General features: G+C 36.4%; 1 protein-coding gene across 2 annotated transcripts in view; it reads left to right on the top strand.

Annotated features, from left to right (window-relative positions):
• Nucleotides 1-16,559, top strand: part of LOC140450422 (protein CTLA-2-beta-like) — a 39,797-nt gene that overhangs the window by 18,868 nt on the left and 4,370 nt on the right. For both annotated transcript variants that reach the window (XM_072544060.1, XM_072544059.1), the window contains exon 2: nucleotides 12,531-12,577. In XM_072544060.1, coding sequence (XP_072400161.1) covers nucleotides 12,531-12,577 — 47 coding nt within the window. The remainder of the gene's footprint in view (nucleotides 1-12,530; nucleotides 12,578-16,559) is intronic.

The raw sequence follows: 16,559 nt of genomic DNA, 5'->3' as shown, positions 1-16,559 counted from the left end.
GTATACCATCGTTTAAAAAACTTATACAGAAGTAAAACACTTCACATTTGTATTTCGGTATAAAACATATAATTAAAACTTTTAAAAAGTGTCGTCAAAATTTATACAGTAGCATAACGTGACGTTTTCGATCTAGATCAGATCATCCTCAGTGCCTTCTTTTGTAATTGAAGCTAACACTAAAATTGTAGCTGTGACATCAATATATGGTTTTACATTGTTCCAAATTTAAATTCTAATGTGACTCTAGGTCGATGACATTTTCTAAGAATGTAATACTTGAAAAGCAACATTAAGAGTAACATTAATGTAAAACCATATATATATTGATGTCACAGCTATTGATGTCACAATTTTAGTGTTAGTTTCAATTACAAAAGAAGGCACTGATGATCTGATCTAGATCGAAAACGTCACGTTAAGTTTCTGTATAAATTTTGGCGACACTTTTTAAAAAAGTTTTAATTATATGTTTTATACCTAAATACAAATGTGAAGTGTTTTACTTCTCTATAAGTTATATGGAGAGTTCTCTATATTATGGAGTTTTTTTGTACAAGCTCTTGATATAAACAGGGATACTTTATAATAATATATAATAAAATAACTCTGCCTGTATTAGTGTGGGGTGAATTGTGTAGCTCTATAACCGATGCAGCCGGTCCCAAGCCCGGATAAAAGAGGAGGGATAGAGGAGTAAAACCTCTATAAAAAACCAGGGTTCAACTGGCCCGGTTGATAGCACCCTATAAGGGCTCCTTGTCTAGGATTACAAATGAAAGGTAGATAATGCTCTTAAGCTGCAGTGAAACCAATTTTTCTAGGAGAAGAAAAACTCCAAAATTAAACCCTGGCCTTCCAAGTCGGGGATTGAGGCATCGGGCTAACTCCCCGTTAATCAAAAAAAAATAAAATGTTAAAAAACCCAGCAAAACACCTTGGAATGAATCTATCAACAAACGACGTACGCTACGAAAAAGGAGTATGAATTTCGGAACTTGGAACGTGCAAGGTTTTAGACCTAAAATAAATGAAATAATATATGAAATGAGTAAGCTAAAATTCGACATTACAGTAATCACCGAAACAAAACGAAAGGGCCAAGGATCAGAAAACATCGGAGAATATGATCACTTCTACAGCGTGGTACCAAAGGAGAAAATAGCTCAAAAAGGTGTTGCCATATTAATACTTAAAAAGCTAAGGAAATACATAACTGCTTGGGGGGGCCATAAACGAGAGACTGATAAAAATTAACCTTACGATTAGAGGACACAAATGCACAATCTTGGGTGTATATCCAGTAAATGATGACGCATCAGTAAACATTAAAAACGATTTGTTTGAGAAATTAAATTTAGAGTTTACAAAAGTCGGCACATCTCGAGAAATTATCATCTTGGGAGACTTAAACAGTAGAACTGGGAAAAAACCCATAAAGCAGTTATAGGTCAATTCGGAGAGGACCACGTAAATGATAATGGTACCAGACTAATATCATTATGAGAACAAAATGAAATAAAAATTGCAAATGGATTTTGTCAACACAGAGACATACACAAATACACATTGACGCAAAGTACGAGAGGGTTAAAATCAATCATAGACTACACAATCATACGACAAAAGACAAATATGATTGTACGAGATGTAAGAGTATTGAGAGGAGCTACCTGTGGAAGCAATCATCACTTAAAAGCTAAGATCACATTTGAAGTAAATAAACCTAATGAAGAAAAAGAAGTAAATGAAAGGGAGAAAGTAATACAGAAGAGATATAACCTAATCAGCTTAGAACAAGAAAGCGTGGGAGAATTATACAGAAATAGATTAAATCAAAAGTTGGTAAATAAACAATTTAATAATAATGAAGAACATTACACTCACATAAAAAGGTGTCTCCAGGAGACAGCAACAGAAGCCATTGGATACCAAATCCAGAATCAAAGAAACTTCCATATTGGTTTGACGAAGAAATAGAACAAGAAATAAAGAAGAAAAGAGATCAATATCAAAAATTCTTAAATACAAAGAATATAACGGATCAAATAATCTACAAGGAGTCTCAAGCTAAAGTACGAAAAATAATATGTCGGAAAAAAAATGAAGCATGGCAACAAAAGTGTAACATGATAAGTTCACATCTAGGAGGACGAAGAAGCACAGAAAGTTGGAGAGTCTTAAAATCTTAACGACAAGATAAGAAGAGAGACATAATGTCAACAATAACAATGTTTAACTGGGACCAATATTTTGAGAAACTTCTAAGGGAAGATAGACCACAATTTAAAGACAGCAACGAAACACAAAATATAAATATTTTAACTTCGCCCATACGAATAACAACGAAAGAAGTGGAAGATGTATGTAGATCTCTAAAAAATAACAAAGCACCGGGTCCAGGTAATATCCCTGCAGAGTTAATTAAACACGGTACAACCAAACTATATATAAGTTTAGCCAAACTGTTGCAAAACTGCATTAATGGAATGACAACCCCAGAGGAGTGGACGACATCATGCATATCCACTATACACAAAAAAGGCAGAAAGGATGAATGTGAAAAGTAATTAAAAACAGAATAGAAAGCGAATATAAAGACTTAGAGGCTGATTAACAGGCATGATTTAGGGCAGGTAGATCTACTGTTGACCATTTGTTTTGCATTACCCAGATTATTGAAAAGAAAATAGCCGTTAATCAAGAAATACATTTATTGTATGGAGACCTACGAAAGGCTTATGATAGCGTCCCACATTATAAATTATTGGAAGCGTTAAAGAAAACAAACATAAGCATGAATTTAATAAATGCAACAAAGGAACTGTACGCTAATGCTAACTCAAAGATAAAGGTTGGAAATAAACTGTCAAGTGGATTCCAAATGAATAAAGGCCTTAAGCAGGGCTACTGTCTTTCCCCGACATTATTTAAAATTTATCTAGAACAGGTTCTAAAACTGTGGAAGCACAAATGTAGAAATATAACTTTGTCATAAGAAGATGATCAACTAGTGATAGCACAAGATTATGAAGATATTGAGTATATGACTCGAAAATTAATCGAGTAGTATAAAAAATGGGACTTGAAATTAATATCCAAAAAAACCGAGTATATGTGTATCGGCGGGAAACAACAGGACCTCATATTGGAAGATGTAGAAGTTATCAAACATTGCAACACATATAAATATTTAGGTATGATCATCACAAAAGAAGGCAACGTAGACGACACAATTGAGGAGAAAAACAATAAGCAAGAAGAGCAATTTCCCTTCTTAATAGTATCCTTTGGGATCAATCAATATCTAATAATAACAAGCACAAGATATATAATACAATCATTAAAAGCATAATTACCTACAGTAGTAAAGTATGGCAAATAAAGGAAAGATACAAGAGAAAACTTGAGGCAACGGAAATGGATTTCTGGAGACGTTCAGCTGGAAAATCTAGACTAGAAAGAGTAACGAACAACAGAATAAGAGAAATTATGAAAGTAAAACATACAATAGTACTAGATATTGGTACCCAACAACTCAGATGGTACGGTCATGTACAGAGAATGTCTAAAGAACGTCTCCCAAAATAAGTCTTAATGTGGACCCCTCACTGTAGAAAAAAAAAAGAGGAAGACCCCGCCTTAGTTGGAGAGAAGGAATCAATAGAGAAATGAAAGACAGAGACATAGAAGAAGACTTATGTATGAATCGAGAGGAGTGGCAACTGGGTATCGGAAGACGTAGGAGAACGTTTTAAACCGATCTATATATAATAATAAAAAAATAAAAAAAATAAAACTTTATTCATCCTTGCAGATTATTTACATAATATAGGACATGTCAAAGTAAAAGGAAACGTTAAAGACTACCTACACAATATAAACATACACATAAATATAGAAATAACATTCAACATATCTAAGACATAAATTCCGAGACACTATAAAAACATGACTCGATGAGATAAGTCTTCAATTTATTCTTAAATGCCCTATCATTATCTGTTTCACTTTTTAATTTGGATGGGAGCTGATTAAAAAACCTTACGCCGCTATAATCAGGGTTTTTTTCAAACATAGAAGTGTAATGTTTAGGAGTCCTAAAGAAATCTTTTTTTCTGGTACGATAATTGTGTACATCTGAATTTGATTTCAATCTATTGATATTAGCTTTTGTATACAGAATACTTCTGTATATAAAAATTGAGGGAACGGTGAGTATTTGATATTTTCTAAAATGCTCTCTACACGTATGTCTATATGGTAAATTAAAAATCAAGCGAATTATGGGCTTTTGGGCTATAAAAACTTTCGAGACATTTGTTGCACTGCCCCATAGAACAATATTATATGACAAATGTGAATAGATGATAGCGTAATAAACATTAAGTATCTGTTCCGTTGTAAATATTTGAGTTGCAAAAGAGCATAGTATCCAGAATTAATTTTCGAACATACCTACATGATTAATATGTACCTCCCAGCTCATATTACTGTTTAGATGTAGTCCTAAAAACTTTGTAGTGTCAGATAAAGTGATAAAATCATTGTCGACTTTGACAGAGAAATTTTCGTTTATTGGAGTTTTTATATAAAATTGCATACATACTGTTTTACTCGAATTTACTATTAAGGAGTTTTTTTCGCACCAAGACGTAAACTCATGGGCTAAGGTATTGAGTTTTAACCTCAATTCCTCAGCATTTTCTGCAGATGCCACCAAAGTCGTGTCATCAGCATACAAAAAAATATTTTCCGTACTCATAAATTTAGGCATATCATTGATATAACAAAGAAATAACAAAGGACCCAGTATTGATCCTTGTGGAACGCCAAGATCAACGTCATACAAATCTGATTGATAATGACCGACTTTGACATACATCTGTCGATATTCTAGATAGGATTGTAACCATTTTAAAAAATTACCTCGAAATCCAAGTCCGTTTAGTTTACAAATTGCTACATTTAAATTTATAGAGTCAAAAGCTTTAGTTAAATCAAAAAAGAGGGCTCCAACAAATTTCTTTTGATCTAATGAACTATAAATGAATTTAAAAAATGTTGTTGATGCACTCTCGGTTGATTTACCTGGAAGAAACCCATTTTGATATGAACTTATTATGTTATATTTACTAAGAAATGACAACATCCTTTTATGAATGCATTTTTCAATAACCTTACACAAGACAGTGGGTACGGTAATTGGTCTATAATTTTCTAACATAGTTTTGTTTCATTTTTTAAATATTGGGGAAACGAAATGAATTTACATTTTTTAAGGATGAAATAGCTTCGGCAACATCGCTATAGTCAATAGGATAGAAGAAGAATGTTTGGTCAACATTTAAGGTCGTATAGTTTTTAAATTGTGAATTTCCATATTTGGCATTTAATGCATTTTTTGAAAATGATGAAAAGAATACGCCGAAAGCATTTGCCATCTCTTTTTTATCGTCTATGAAACTTCCTAAGTGTTCGATTTTTTCTATGTTTTTATACTGTCCTTTTTTTCCAGTTTTGATATTAACTGTTTTCCAAATAAATTTTTGCTCTTGATGGTTATATATATATATATATATATATATATATATATATATATATATATATATATATATATATATATATATTGTTGTGAATTTATTAATTGTTATGTCTTTAATTTATAATGTCTTTACTAATTTATTATATTGTTCCTACTTTAATTTATTAAAAGGCACGATCATTTATATAAGTTTATTTATCACTACATATACAATAATTTATTAGTAGGCGAGCGTAACAATAATACCACGAGCGCGAATCTTCTTTATTAACTGTTCCTTCCAAATCAAATGTCCTTTATATATGCCATTGCCTTTACGCTAGAATCATCGAACAGCCTTCTCGATTTGCGGCGAAATTATAACGGTAAGGCAAACGGGTATTTTTTTACATCGGCTCGACCGTTTCTGGAAGGTCCATTCAGGTAAATTTCTGCCGGCTAATAGAATACTCTCGTAAAATCTAAAAACAGAACACATTAGTCATAATATTTACGGTTATTTTAGGCCAGGATAATTATCGTAACATTGCCCCCCTCTTAAAAGATGGTTCCTCCTGGAACCTTGTCGGGACTGAAACCGGAACTGTATGCTGGTATCGGCAACTGGACCCTCTTTTACAACTTCCAGTTGTATAAAAATGACAAGGGACGGTTTTCTCTCCGCACCAGTAACTATGCGGATTGCAACAAACTAACACCTGGACTTCGGTGTCTTTAAAGATCTTCTCCACCATATTTCGGATAACCCTCCAATCTAATTGGCGGCACTCCAACTTTGGCATGGCTAACTTTTGCACGTCGGACTCTAGTACGTGCTCTCTCAATTGAAGTAAGGCTTCCCACACATCTCGGTAGGTAGGTTGGTCACGGGCAGTGTCTTTTGTTACCAGGTAGAAAAGGTAACGTGATGCATCTTGGAGTTTCAAGGTTTTACCGGGAGCTGGCACCTGGCATTGAAGTTCTGCAACTCGACCAAACTTCCTTCGAAAGACGGATGCCAACCCTGGTGCGTCTTTGATACTGGCCGGGATGGTAAGGGCCAGCGAGTAGTCATCGGGGAGCGCGAGTAGATCTTGCTTTTCTTCAGTGGTAACACCATGTCTTGCTTTACCGGTACCTCCATAGGCACCCATGAATTCCTCAAACGTGAGGTCAGACACGTCTTGGACTTGGTTTACTTCCACTTCTTCATCTACGTCGTGGTCACCTTCGAAAGACGCCAGCCGGTTATGGTGTACTATCATCGGCTTTCCCCTCGGAATCTTGCTTATTCGGTAGATGACATCGTTGATCTTCTCCATGATGAGGTATGGACCTTCCCAAAACTGCTGCAATTTGGGAGAACAACCTTTTCGCTTCTTGGGATTATACAGCCATACTTTGTCGTTCTTCTTAAAGCAACCCTTTTCGGCTTGTGTATCGTACCGTTTCTTCATTCGGTCGCTAGCGATCTGAAGGTGGGAACGGACCAACTCATGTACATCGTCCATTCTTCTTCGTAATTCGATCACATAATCTTCACCTGCTACATCTTCTCCAGGTCGACACCCAAATTCTAGATCACAAGGTAGTCGCATTTCGCGTCCGAATAGGACTCTGGCTGGTGTCTGGCCCGTTGATTCGTTAACAGCAGATCTGTAGGCCATTGTGAAGAACGGAAGGTATTGGTCCCAGTCTCGCTGATGATCGGACACCATCTTTGTCAAATACTTGCCAACTGTCCTATTCATTCGTTCTACCATACCATCCGATTGCGGATGATACGCGGTAGTTCTTGTTTTCTTCATGCCTAGTCTATCACATATTCCTTGGAATAGATCACTTTCGAAGTTCCTGCCTTGGTCACTATGGATCTCCAAAGGCACTCCAAATCGGCTGATATATTCTTGGATCAACTTATCTGCAACGGTGGCGGCCTTCTGGTCTGGAAGTGCGTAAATCTCGACCCACTTAGTGAAGTAATCCATTACTACCAGCATGTACTTGCCTCCATTTTCACTTTCTGGAAATGGCCCAGCGATGTCCAAAGCTATTCTTTCAAACGGGCTTCCAACATTATATTGTCTCATAGGAGCTCTCCTTTTTCGGTAAGGCCCGTTACTCGTGGCACAAATAGTACATTTCTTACACCAGTCTTTTACATCGTCGGAACTGTTCATCCAATAAAACCGTTCCCGAATTCGCTGAAGGGTTTTCCTTACACCAAAATGCCCTCCCGATGGACTGTCGTGTAACTGACGCAGTACTTCGGCTATTCTGCTCTTTGGGATCACCAACTGTCTTCTCTTCTCTGAACCGTCATCATTTTCCAGGACTCGTTTGAGCAAGCCATCTTCGATGATAAATGAGTCCCACTGGGCCCAATACGTCTTAACTACTGAGCATAGGTTCGATATTTTCTGCCAAGGTGGTCGACGGTTTTCCTCTTTCCATTTTCGGATTTTCTGTATAACTGGATCTCTCTCTTGTTCTTCCCTTATCTTAGTAGGCGTCCAGTCGTCGTTGAGAATCGTCGTTCTTAGCACTGCTGCTTCCTTGGATTCCGTTTTGTTGCAGTGGGAACACTCTGCTGGGCATGGCCTTCTGGAAAGAGAATCAGCGTTTCTGTGGCTAACTCCGGCTCGGTGCTCAATCTTAAAATCGTATTCTTGGAGTCGTTCGATCCACCTGGCTATCTGACCCTCTGGATTCTTAAACTGCATCAACCACTTAAGGGCGGCATGGTCGGTTCGGATTAAAAACTTCCTTCCATAGAGGTATTGATAGAAGTGCTCTACTGATTTCACTACTGCCAGAAGTTCTCTTCTCGTGACGCAATAATTCCGCTCAGGTTTTGAAAGAACTTTACTAAAATATCCGAGGACTCGTTCCTGTCCTCCTTGAATCTGAGACAGCACTCCTCCAATTCCCACATTACTTGCATCCGTATCTAAGATGAACTCTCCTTCTGGCAGTGGATACCCTAAAATTGGTGCTGTTATTAAATGCTTTTTCAACGTTTCAAAGGCATTTTGGCAGTCTATATCCCAGCGGTATTCTCTTGCTTCCTCTGTAAGTCGCGTTAATGGCTTAGCGATATCTGCAAACTTCTTAATAAACCTCCGGTAGTAAGTACATAGTCCAAGAAAACTTCTCACTTGATGTTTATCAGTTGGTTTTGGCCATTCCTTAATAGAATCGATTTTTCCCTTATCCACGGCCACTCCTTCTTTACTGACTATATGACCCAGATAATTGACTTTACCTTGAAATAGCTGGCACTTCTTGGGGTTTAGCATCAATTGGGCAGCTTTAAGTCGATTAAAAACGTTTTCTAAATTCCTCAAATGATCTTCGAATGTCTCCCCCAAGACGATTATGTCATCTAAATAAACCAGGCATGTTTTCCAAGATAACCCTCTCAACACATTTTCCATAAGCCTCTCAAATGTCGCAGGAGCATTACAAAGTCCAAATGGCATAACGTTGAATTGCCACAATCCAGATCCTGTGGTGAAGGCTGTCTTTTCTTTATCGACTGGGTCCATTTCTACCTGCCAGTATCCAGACTTCAAATCTAAAGTAGAAAACAATTTACTTCCAGCCAATGTGTCCAATGTGTCATCGATCCGAGGCAGAGGATAACTATCTTTCTTGGTAACGTTGTTCAGCAAACGGTAATCCACACAGAACCTCGTCGTTCCGTCTTTCTTCTTAACCAGGACCACCGGAGAGACCCATGGACTCGTAGAAGGTTCTATCACCCCGTCTTTCTTCATTTCCTGAACAATCGTTTCAGCTTCCTCTCTCTTCGCCTGTGGTAATCGTCGAGCTGTTTGACGAATTGGCTTAGCATTACCAGTATCAATTTTATGCTTAACAACGGTAGTTCTTCCCGTCTTTCCTCCTTTCGGTACGAAAATATCACGATACTGCCGAAGAAATTCCCTTAATTTCCTTTTCTCCATCTGATTTAGAGACTGTCCTGCAACTGCAACCATTTGGTCGAATTTGTCGTTGGAATTATCAGATGTTGTCGCCTGACGGATTATGGATGTCACAGGTACACAAGTTCCTACTTTTGTCTCTCTCTTGATAGTCACTGGGTAGTCGTTAACATTGATAAGTCTCACAGGAATTTCTTTAGCCGAAGTCACCAATTCCTTTCCAATTATGATTCCACGGCCAACCTCATCGTCGTGGTTCCAAGGCTCCATCATAACAGGTGTCTCTTCGTCTACAATTCCCTGTAGTCGCGCTACTATGATCGTTTCGCTTCTCGCAGGCACGACTGTATCTTCTGTAATGGCTGCTTGCACAGTGTTGTCATTATGTGGATGGAGAAATACCTCCTCGTTGCCAACTTTGATTACCTTATTCTTAAAATCCAATTGGAATCCATGCATATTCATTACGTCCATTCCTAATATAACATCCTCTTCGATGTCAGCAACTATAACAGTATGGACGAACTTTTCTGCTCCAACTCCCAATTGTACCTGGATTTCTCCATGAATGTTGGCATTTTCACCTGTAGCGGTCCGAAGTCGTAACCTCGTTGGTAACAGTTTCTTTCGGCTGTTTATAACTGTCGGGCGTATAATGGTTCTGGTCGCTCCGGTATCCACCAACAACGTATGCTTTTTACCATTTATGTCTCCATCTACATATACACTATCTTCACGACATTTCAAAGAAGCTATTAGTATGAGAGGGTCTTTGGAAAAGTTTTGGGTCGAAGCTGCCCCCCTAAGGCTGACCCGTTCTAGTTTTCCTGATGGTGAGTTTCTTGATTTGCGTCGTACCTAGGGTGCTTACAGGAGCTTCGTACGTGTCCTATTTCGCCACAATTCCAGCATCTGATGGTCTTCGTTTTCTTGTATGTCATGCTTTTCATCATATTAACGAGCTGGTCAAGTTTATCTTCATCTCCTTCCTCTTTTACAGTCCTAACTTTACTGTACCCGCCAGAGGCCTGCGTAGCTGACTCGTATTCGAGGGCGGCGGATAGGACATCAACCAGCGTCTTGTGACGAGCTAATCGTAGTGTTCTCTGCATTTCATGATCACGAAGACCATCAATAAACGTTTGAACGGCCAATTTTTCCATCATGTCTTCGGGAGCTGTTGGATAAGCATATCGTACTAATCTGGCAATATCTACCTCATATTCTTGAAGAGCCTCATCTTTCTTCTGTCTACGATTTTTAAGCTGTGACTGATATACATGCTCCAAATGTTCGTGGCCATATCGCATATTTAACCTCTTCTTCAGTTGTTCGAAATCATCGGTCTCCTCTACGGCTATGGTCTGAAGCACATCTAAGGCATCTCCTCGAAGAGCGATAGTCAGGTTTACAGCCTTTTCTTTTTCAGACCATCCATTTGCTCTTGCGGCTGATTCGAACTGTTTCATGTAGTTGTTCCATGATGATTTTCCGTCGAAAGTTGGGACTTTAACATGAATAGAACCTCCACTTCCTTCAAATTTCGGCCGTGTCTCCAACTTAAATTTCGTCTCGTCTTCTTTTATCTCCACTGTAATCGGATTGTTACCTCTCTCTGCTGTCCCTGTTTCTTCCATCTTCCTTTCCATCTCTTTAATCTTTTCTTCGAAGGCCAACTTATCGGCAGCAACTTGGTTTTTTAGCGAAGACACTCTATCGTCAAGAGCAGATATTTCAGAAGTGACTTTAGAGATGTTAGCAGAAACTTTGCTTTCCAGAGAAGAAATCTCGTTAGAAACTTTGCTTTCTAAAGAAGCGATGTCGCCGGATACTTTGTTCTCCAATGATGCGATGTCGCCGGAAACTTTGGCTACATCAGAAGACACTTTCGAAATATCGTCGGAAACTTTGTTCTCTAATGATGCGATGTCGCCGGAAACTTTCGAAATCGACGAGAGGACAGCATCTTCAAATATAATAAGTCTCTGGATCTAGTCCTTCTTCTAGCAAAGCGTTCTTTAGTCGTTGGACTAACTCAGCCTTTTTTCCGGTAGAAGCTAATTCTTTGTCTTCAAGATGTCTTCTTAAATTAGTCACTGTCAGCTCATAAATCGTCGTCATTTTCACAATTTATTTTATATTCACTTGTATTATTATTATAAGTCTAATTTATGTTCGATCTCACTCTGACACCATTTGTTGTGAATTTATTAATTGTTATGTCTTTAATTTATAATGTCTTTACTAATTTATTATATTGTTCCTACTTTAATTTATTAAAAGGCACGATCATTTATATAAGTTTATTTATCACTACATATACAATAATTTATTAGTAGGCGAGCGTAACAATAATACCACGAGCGCGAATCTTCTTTATTAACTGTTCCTTCCAAATCAAATGTCCTTTATATATGCCATTGCCTTTACGCTAGAATCATCGAACAGCCTTCTCGATTTGCGGCGAAATTATAACGGTAAGGCAAACGGGTATTTTTTTACATCGCCTCGACCGTTTCTGGAAGGTCCATTCAGGTAAATTTCTGCCGGCTAATAGAATACTCTCGTAAAATCTAAAAACAGAACACATTAGTCATAATATTTACGGTTATTTTAGGCCAGGATAATTATCGTAACAATATATACTTTATAAATTAGTAAAATATTATAAATAAAAGCAAAAATTATTAATAGAAAATTATATAAATGCGGTATGTAAATACATCGGAAATCTGGACGTACAATATAATTGTTTCTCACGGACATTCAAAGTCACTTAACCACAAGGTGATAAATTATATTTAAACTAAATAGAAAAAAAATAGTGATCGTGTAATAAATATTATTATTTCATATTTTTACGTAAGTTTAAGTAGTATTGTTTAAATTCGTTGTGCACATGTGCCAGAGAGTGTATATAAACGATAGAACAACTATATTTAGAATTATTAACGTAATTTGAACTCGAATAGTATTATCGTCGATAACAATTATCTAGTATTTTGCATAGATAACAATCATGATTTTGAAATTATTTTTGTTTGCTTTGTTTGTTGCAGTGGTAATGGCGGAAGAAACCGCGGAAGAGGCATGGCCAAAATACAAGGTAATATTTTCTTTTTTGTTAAGATATACTTAGGACAAACATTAATATTATTCATATGATTCATGTGATAATAGATTTATATGGTAATTAAGCGATAACGTTATCTGGGAGAGATACATATAGGAATTAAACAATATACACTGCTTTTCAGATAAAACTATCCAGTTTAAAAACACGTCAATTATTATTTAAAGGGGGAGACATTATTTCATATTTAGGCTTGCTGGGAAAGACACCCTATCACCGCCCGTATCGTCCTTTTTTAATTACTTCCTCCTTTTTGATTTTACATTTGGATTTTCCTTTTTGTACTGATTTCAGAAATGTATAACACATGATGCTACTTAAATGTTTTAACTCACGAAGGTACTTTTTAAAAAGACCTTTTAATAACTTTTACAACTAAACTGCACTGCTTTATTGATCGAAAATAACTGAATTTAATTACAATACTATTTCTTTTATATGAAAAATTAAATTCTGACAAAACTGCTGATTGGGATTGATGACCTCCGAGGTTACTGCACCGTAATTTCTCCATCCCTTGGGAAGTTTTGTGAGGGATGAACAAAACTGAAGGTATGGATTCTGAATCGGCTGTATCTTCTTCTTGTTCTTCAGTTGTCTTCTTTTTCCATATCTCTCGTAATTTGTAAACCAAAATAATGATAAGGGCTGTTGCCAGGATATATATTGGTGGTGTCCATAGATGGTAATGATCCATTGTTTTTAAAGACACGGGTTGGAGTCTTTCTTCTTCCGTTGAGAGTTTATGTAGTTCATCTAATTGGATTCTATCTAATTTTAGAGGCTTTACTGTTAGATCTTCCCCTTGAAGTTTAATTTTTATTTTTGGCAGGGTTAACGGTTCTTCCTTTATTGTTGCTTTGGATTTGATGTAAACTTCGTTGTTGGTTCTAAACTCACATCTTGGGGTTAGTTCTATTAGAAATGTTTCTCTGAGTACTTCAATTTTGGAAGTAGAACAGTGGGTAGAGATTCTAGTAGCTTTTGGCAAAACAGAAATATAGTGAGTTTCCGATACTTTTTGGATAATTGTGGTGCTAATTGTGATCGGCACGTTTTGATATTGGGCGGCATCATTGGATAATTTTAGGATTTGATTGATGCAGTCGTCGGTTTTTGTATTTTCCTGTGGGAACTTCTCTGAACAGATGAATTTCTTTGGTTCACTTTTTCTGTATCGTAGGTTCATGTATTGGAAAATTTCTGAATTAGAAGCTAAATATGGTCCAGGGGGAATAATTATTGTGTTATTTATGGTTGGAAGTGAATATAGATGAAAATATGTGAATACTTTGGAATAAAGAATGGGTAAATGTAAGATAAAGACTAGAGAGTGGTTGGAGTAGTAACCATCTACTTCTACTATCTCGTAATATCTCATCAGGTCTTCTTCTTGGAGATATGGTAGCTGAGAAGCTGGATGATGTTCTAGCATTTTCTGGATAGTCCATCTTATTTCGTCTGGTTTTATAAGTCCATTATGGAGAGTTTTGATTTTTGCGAATGTAATTGCTGTCTCTAGGTCATCTAATATTTGTATAATGAAAAATTAATTAAAATCCTTTGTAAAAGGTATATATTTAATATTATACCTTTTAAATACTAATTAAAATTATTAAATATATTAATTTAAATATATACCTTTTACAAAGGATTTTAATTAATTTTTTAATATATGGTATACAGCCAAATACAGGAACGTAGATTCCTTGTGGATTTGTATAATGGTTTGTAAGGCTAAATTCATCTGGTCCAAAACGTTTCGAACTTGCATATAATGGTTGAAATCAAAGACGAATTGGTCTGTTCGGATTTTGTTGTTTTCTGCGGCTATTATCTCTTGATTGTGGGTTAGTAGCGTCACTGTCTCGTTATAGTTGCTCATTATGTTCTTATTAAGGCTTAATTGGTTATTGATGTTGTTAATAATATTTTGTTGATAGAGTTCAAGTGATTGAATTGCTGCATCGTATCTTTCTGTGTCTTCTTGGTCTAAGTTTCCTGAGATGGATTTTATAATATTTCCTAATCCGTTGATAAGGCCTCTTTTATTTCTGGTTACTGGATAAAGGGAATCGAGTTTCTATTGGGCTGTTTTGAGAAGATACTACAATGTTTTGTCGAAGTTCTGTAGACTGTCGAAGTACGGCTGACTTAGTCCATTTTCTATAGCTGTGGTTATAGTTTGATATTGATATGCCAATGTTTCAATTTCTTGTGCTATTGGTTCCAATTGAAAATAATGAATGAAATCATGGGTGCTAGTTTGGATTCTGGCTTCTCCAAGCTTAACTGGAAGGATCCCTGGATTGTCTTAAAGGTCCTGGATTTTCACTTCTTGGGCTGTTACTGAGATACATCTGTAAAGTATTTTTCCGGTTATTGGTGGTTGATGTTTAATATTTTTTTATGCACCTTAGTATCTTGGGTATCAACAGTAACAGGATTGTTGTTTTTGACTATTTTAGGTAAAAATCTGGGGAGCAGTTTGTTTCGTTTTACTGTTTTTCGAGTGCTGGGTTTATATGTTGTCGGTGAGTGTCGTTTTTCGTTTATCTTTTCAATATTTTTCTGTTTGTTCTCTTGCAATTTCTTATTTATTTCTTTATACATCTCTTTTGTTTTCAATCTGTGCTCCTGTGTGTAATTATTTATGAGTGTTCTATTAATGTCAATGTCGAATGGATCTTGAGCATCAATGTGACCATTAAGGACGTTGATGGGCTTCTGTTTGGTAGCTGAGTGAATAGAGTGGTTGTATGCCATAATGGCGTATAGCATCTGGTCTTTTATGTTAAGTGTTTTCCTTTTTTCTTTTAATATTCGAAGATGCTCGATGATTGTGCAGAGAAAGCGCTCGACCATTCCATTGGATTGCGGGTTATCAGGTGTTGTGTAGTGGTTTAAGATCTTGTGAGTGTCCACGAATTCTTGAACAAGTCCATTTTTAAATTCAATTCCACTATCGGAAATTATCATATGTGGTAGTCCATGGTGGGTGATGAATAGCAGGAATGCGTTTAAGATGTTGATCGCGTTTGATCCTTCTATTGGGTACGCTTGACCGTATTTTGAAAATGCGTCGATGATGGTAAGTAATTTTTGTCCTGGTACTTGAAATGTGTCTTTGTGAACAATTTCCAGTGGTTTCGTTGGTGTTGGAGTTAACATAAACTTCCGTTTTTCAGGATTTCTGTCGTATTTGTTTATTTGACAATTATCGCAGAGGTTAATATAGTCTTCTATATCCTTTTTCAACGTTGGCCAGTAATAGTGTTTTCTGATTTGAATTTCTGTTTCATTAATTCCTCTATGATTTGTCTTTCCTTGGTGATAGTCTTGTACGATGGTTTTCTGTCTTTCTGGACTGCTTATATCTTCTAGTAAATTGTTATATTTTACAAGATCTAATGCAGAATTCTTGAATGTTTCTTAAAGTATGTTGCAGACAGACTGGTAGAGTTCATCAGTTTCGAATGGGATAGCCTATTTCTTTTTTGTGTAGACGTAGTTCTTAAAGAAGTTAAAAATATCGTTTTTTAGATCGTTTTTACTTAGTTGGACGTGCATTCTTTTCTTTGTTAGGAAGCACTGTTCTGTTATAGGTTTTGCAGGATTATAATTTACCAATTTGAATATGATTTGGTTGTTGTAACAGTTCAATGGTTTTTCGCTGATTGGAATTCCGAGTATTGGGTTTTCCTATGTAGAATGCTGGGACCCATCTGTGTTGTTGTCTTGTTAGTATAGCGATTTTGTTGGCTGACTTTCAATCTTTTCGTTTTCTTCTTGTAGAAGTTCGTCTATTACTTTCATTTCTTCTGCAGTTAGGCCGGATGTTTGTTTTTCTTTGATAATTTCGTCTAAGTTAACCATAGGATCTTCTTCATCTGGATCACATACTGAGTTTGGATGGTTGATCATCGATATGTTGTCATCTTCTTTTCTTGATAAT

Source organism: Diabrotica undecimpunctata, chromosome 9, assembly GCF_040954645.1.
Source record: "Diabrotica undecimpunctata isolate CICGRU chromosome 9, icDiaUnde3, whole genome shotgun sequence".
Taxonomy (NCBI): Eukaryota; Metazoa; Arthropoda; class Insecta; order Coleoptera; family Chrysomelidae; genus Diabrotica; species Diabrotica undecimpunctata.
Note: the sequence above shows the minus strand (reverse complement) of the source record. Positions and strands in the feature narration are given on the sequence as shown.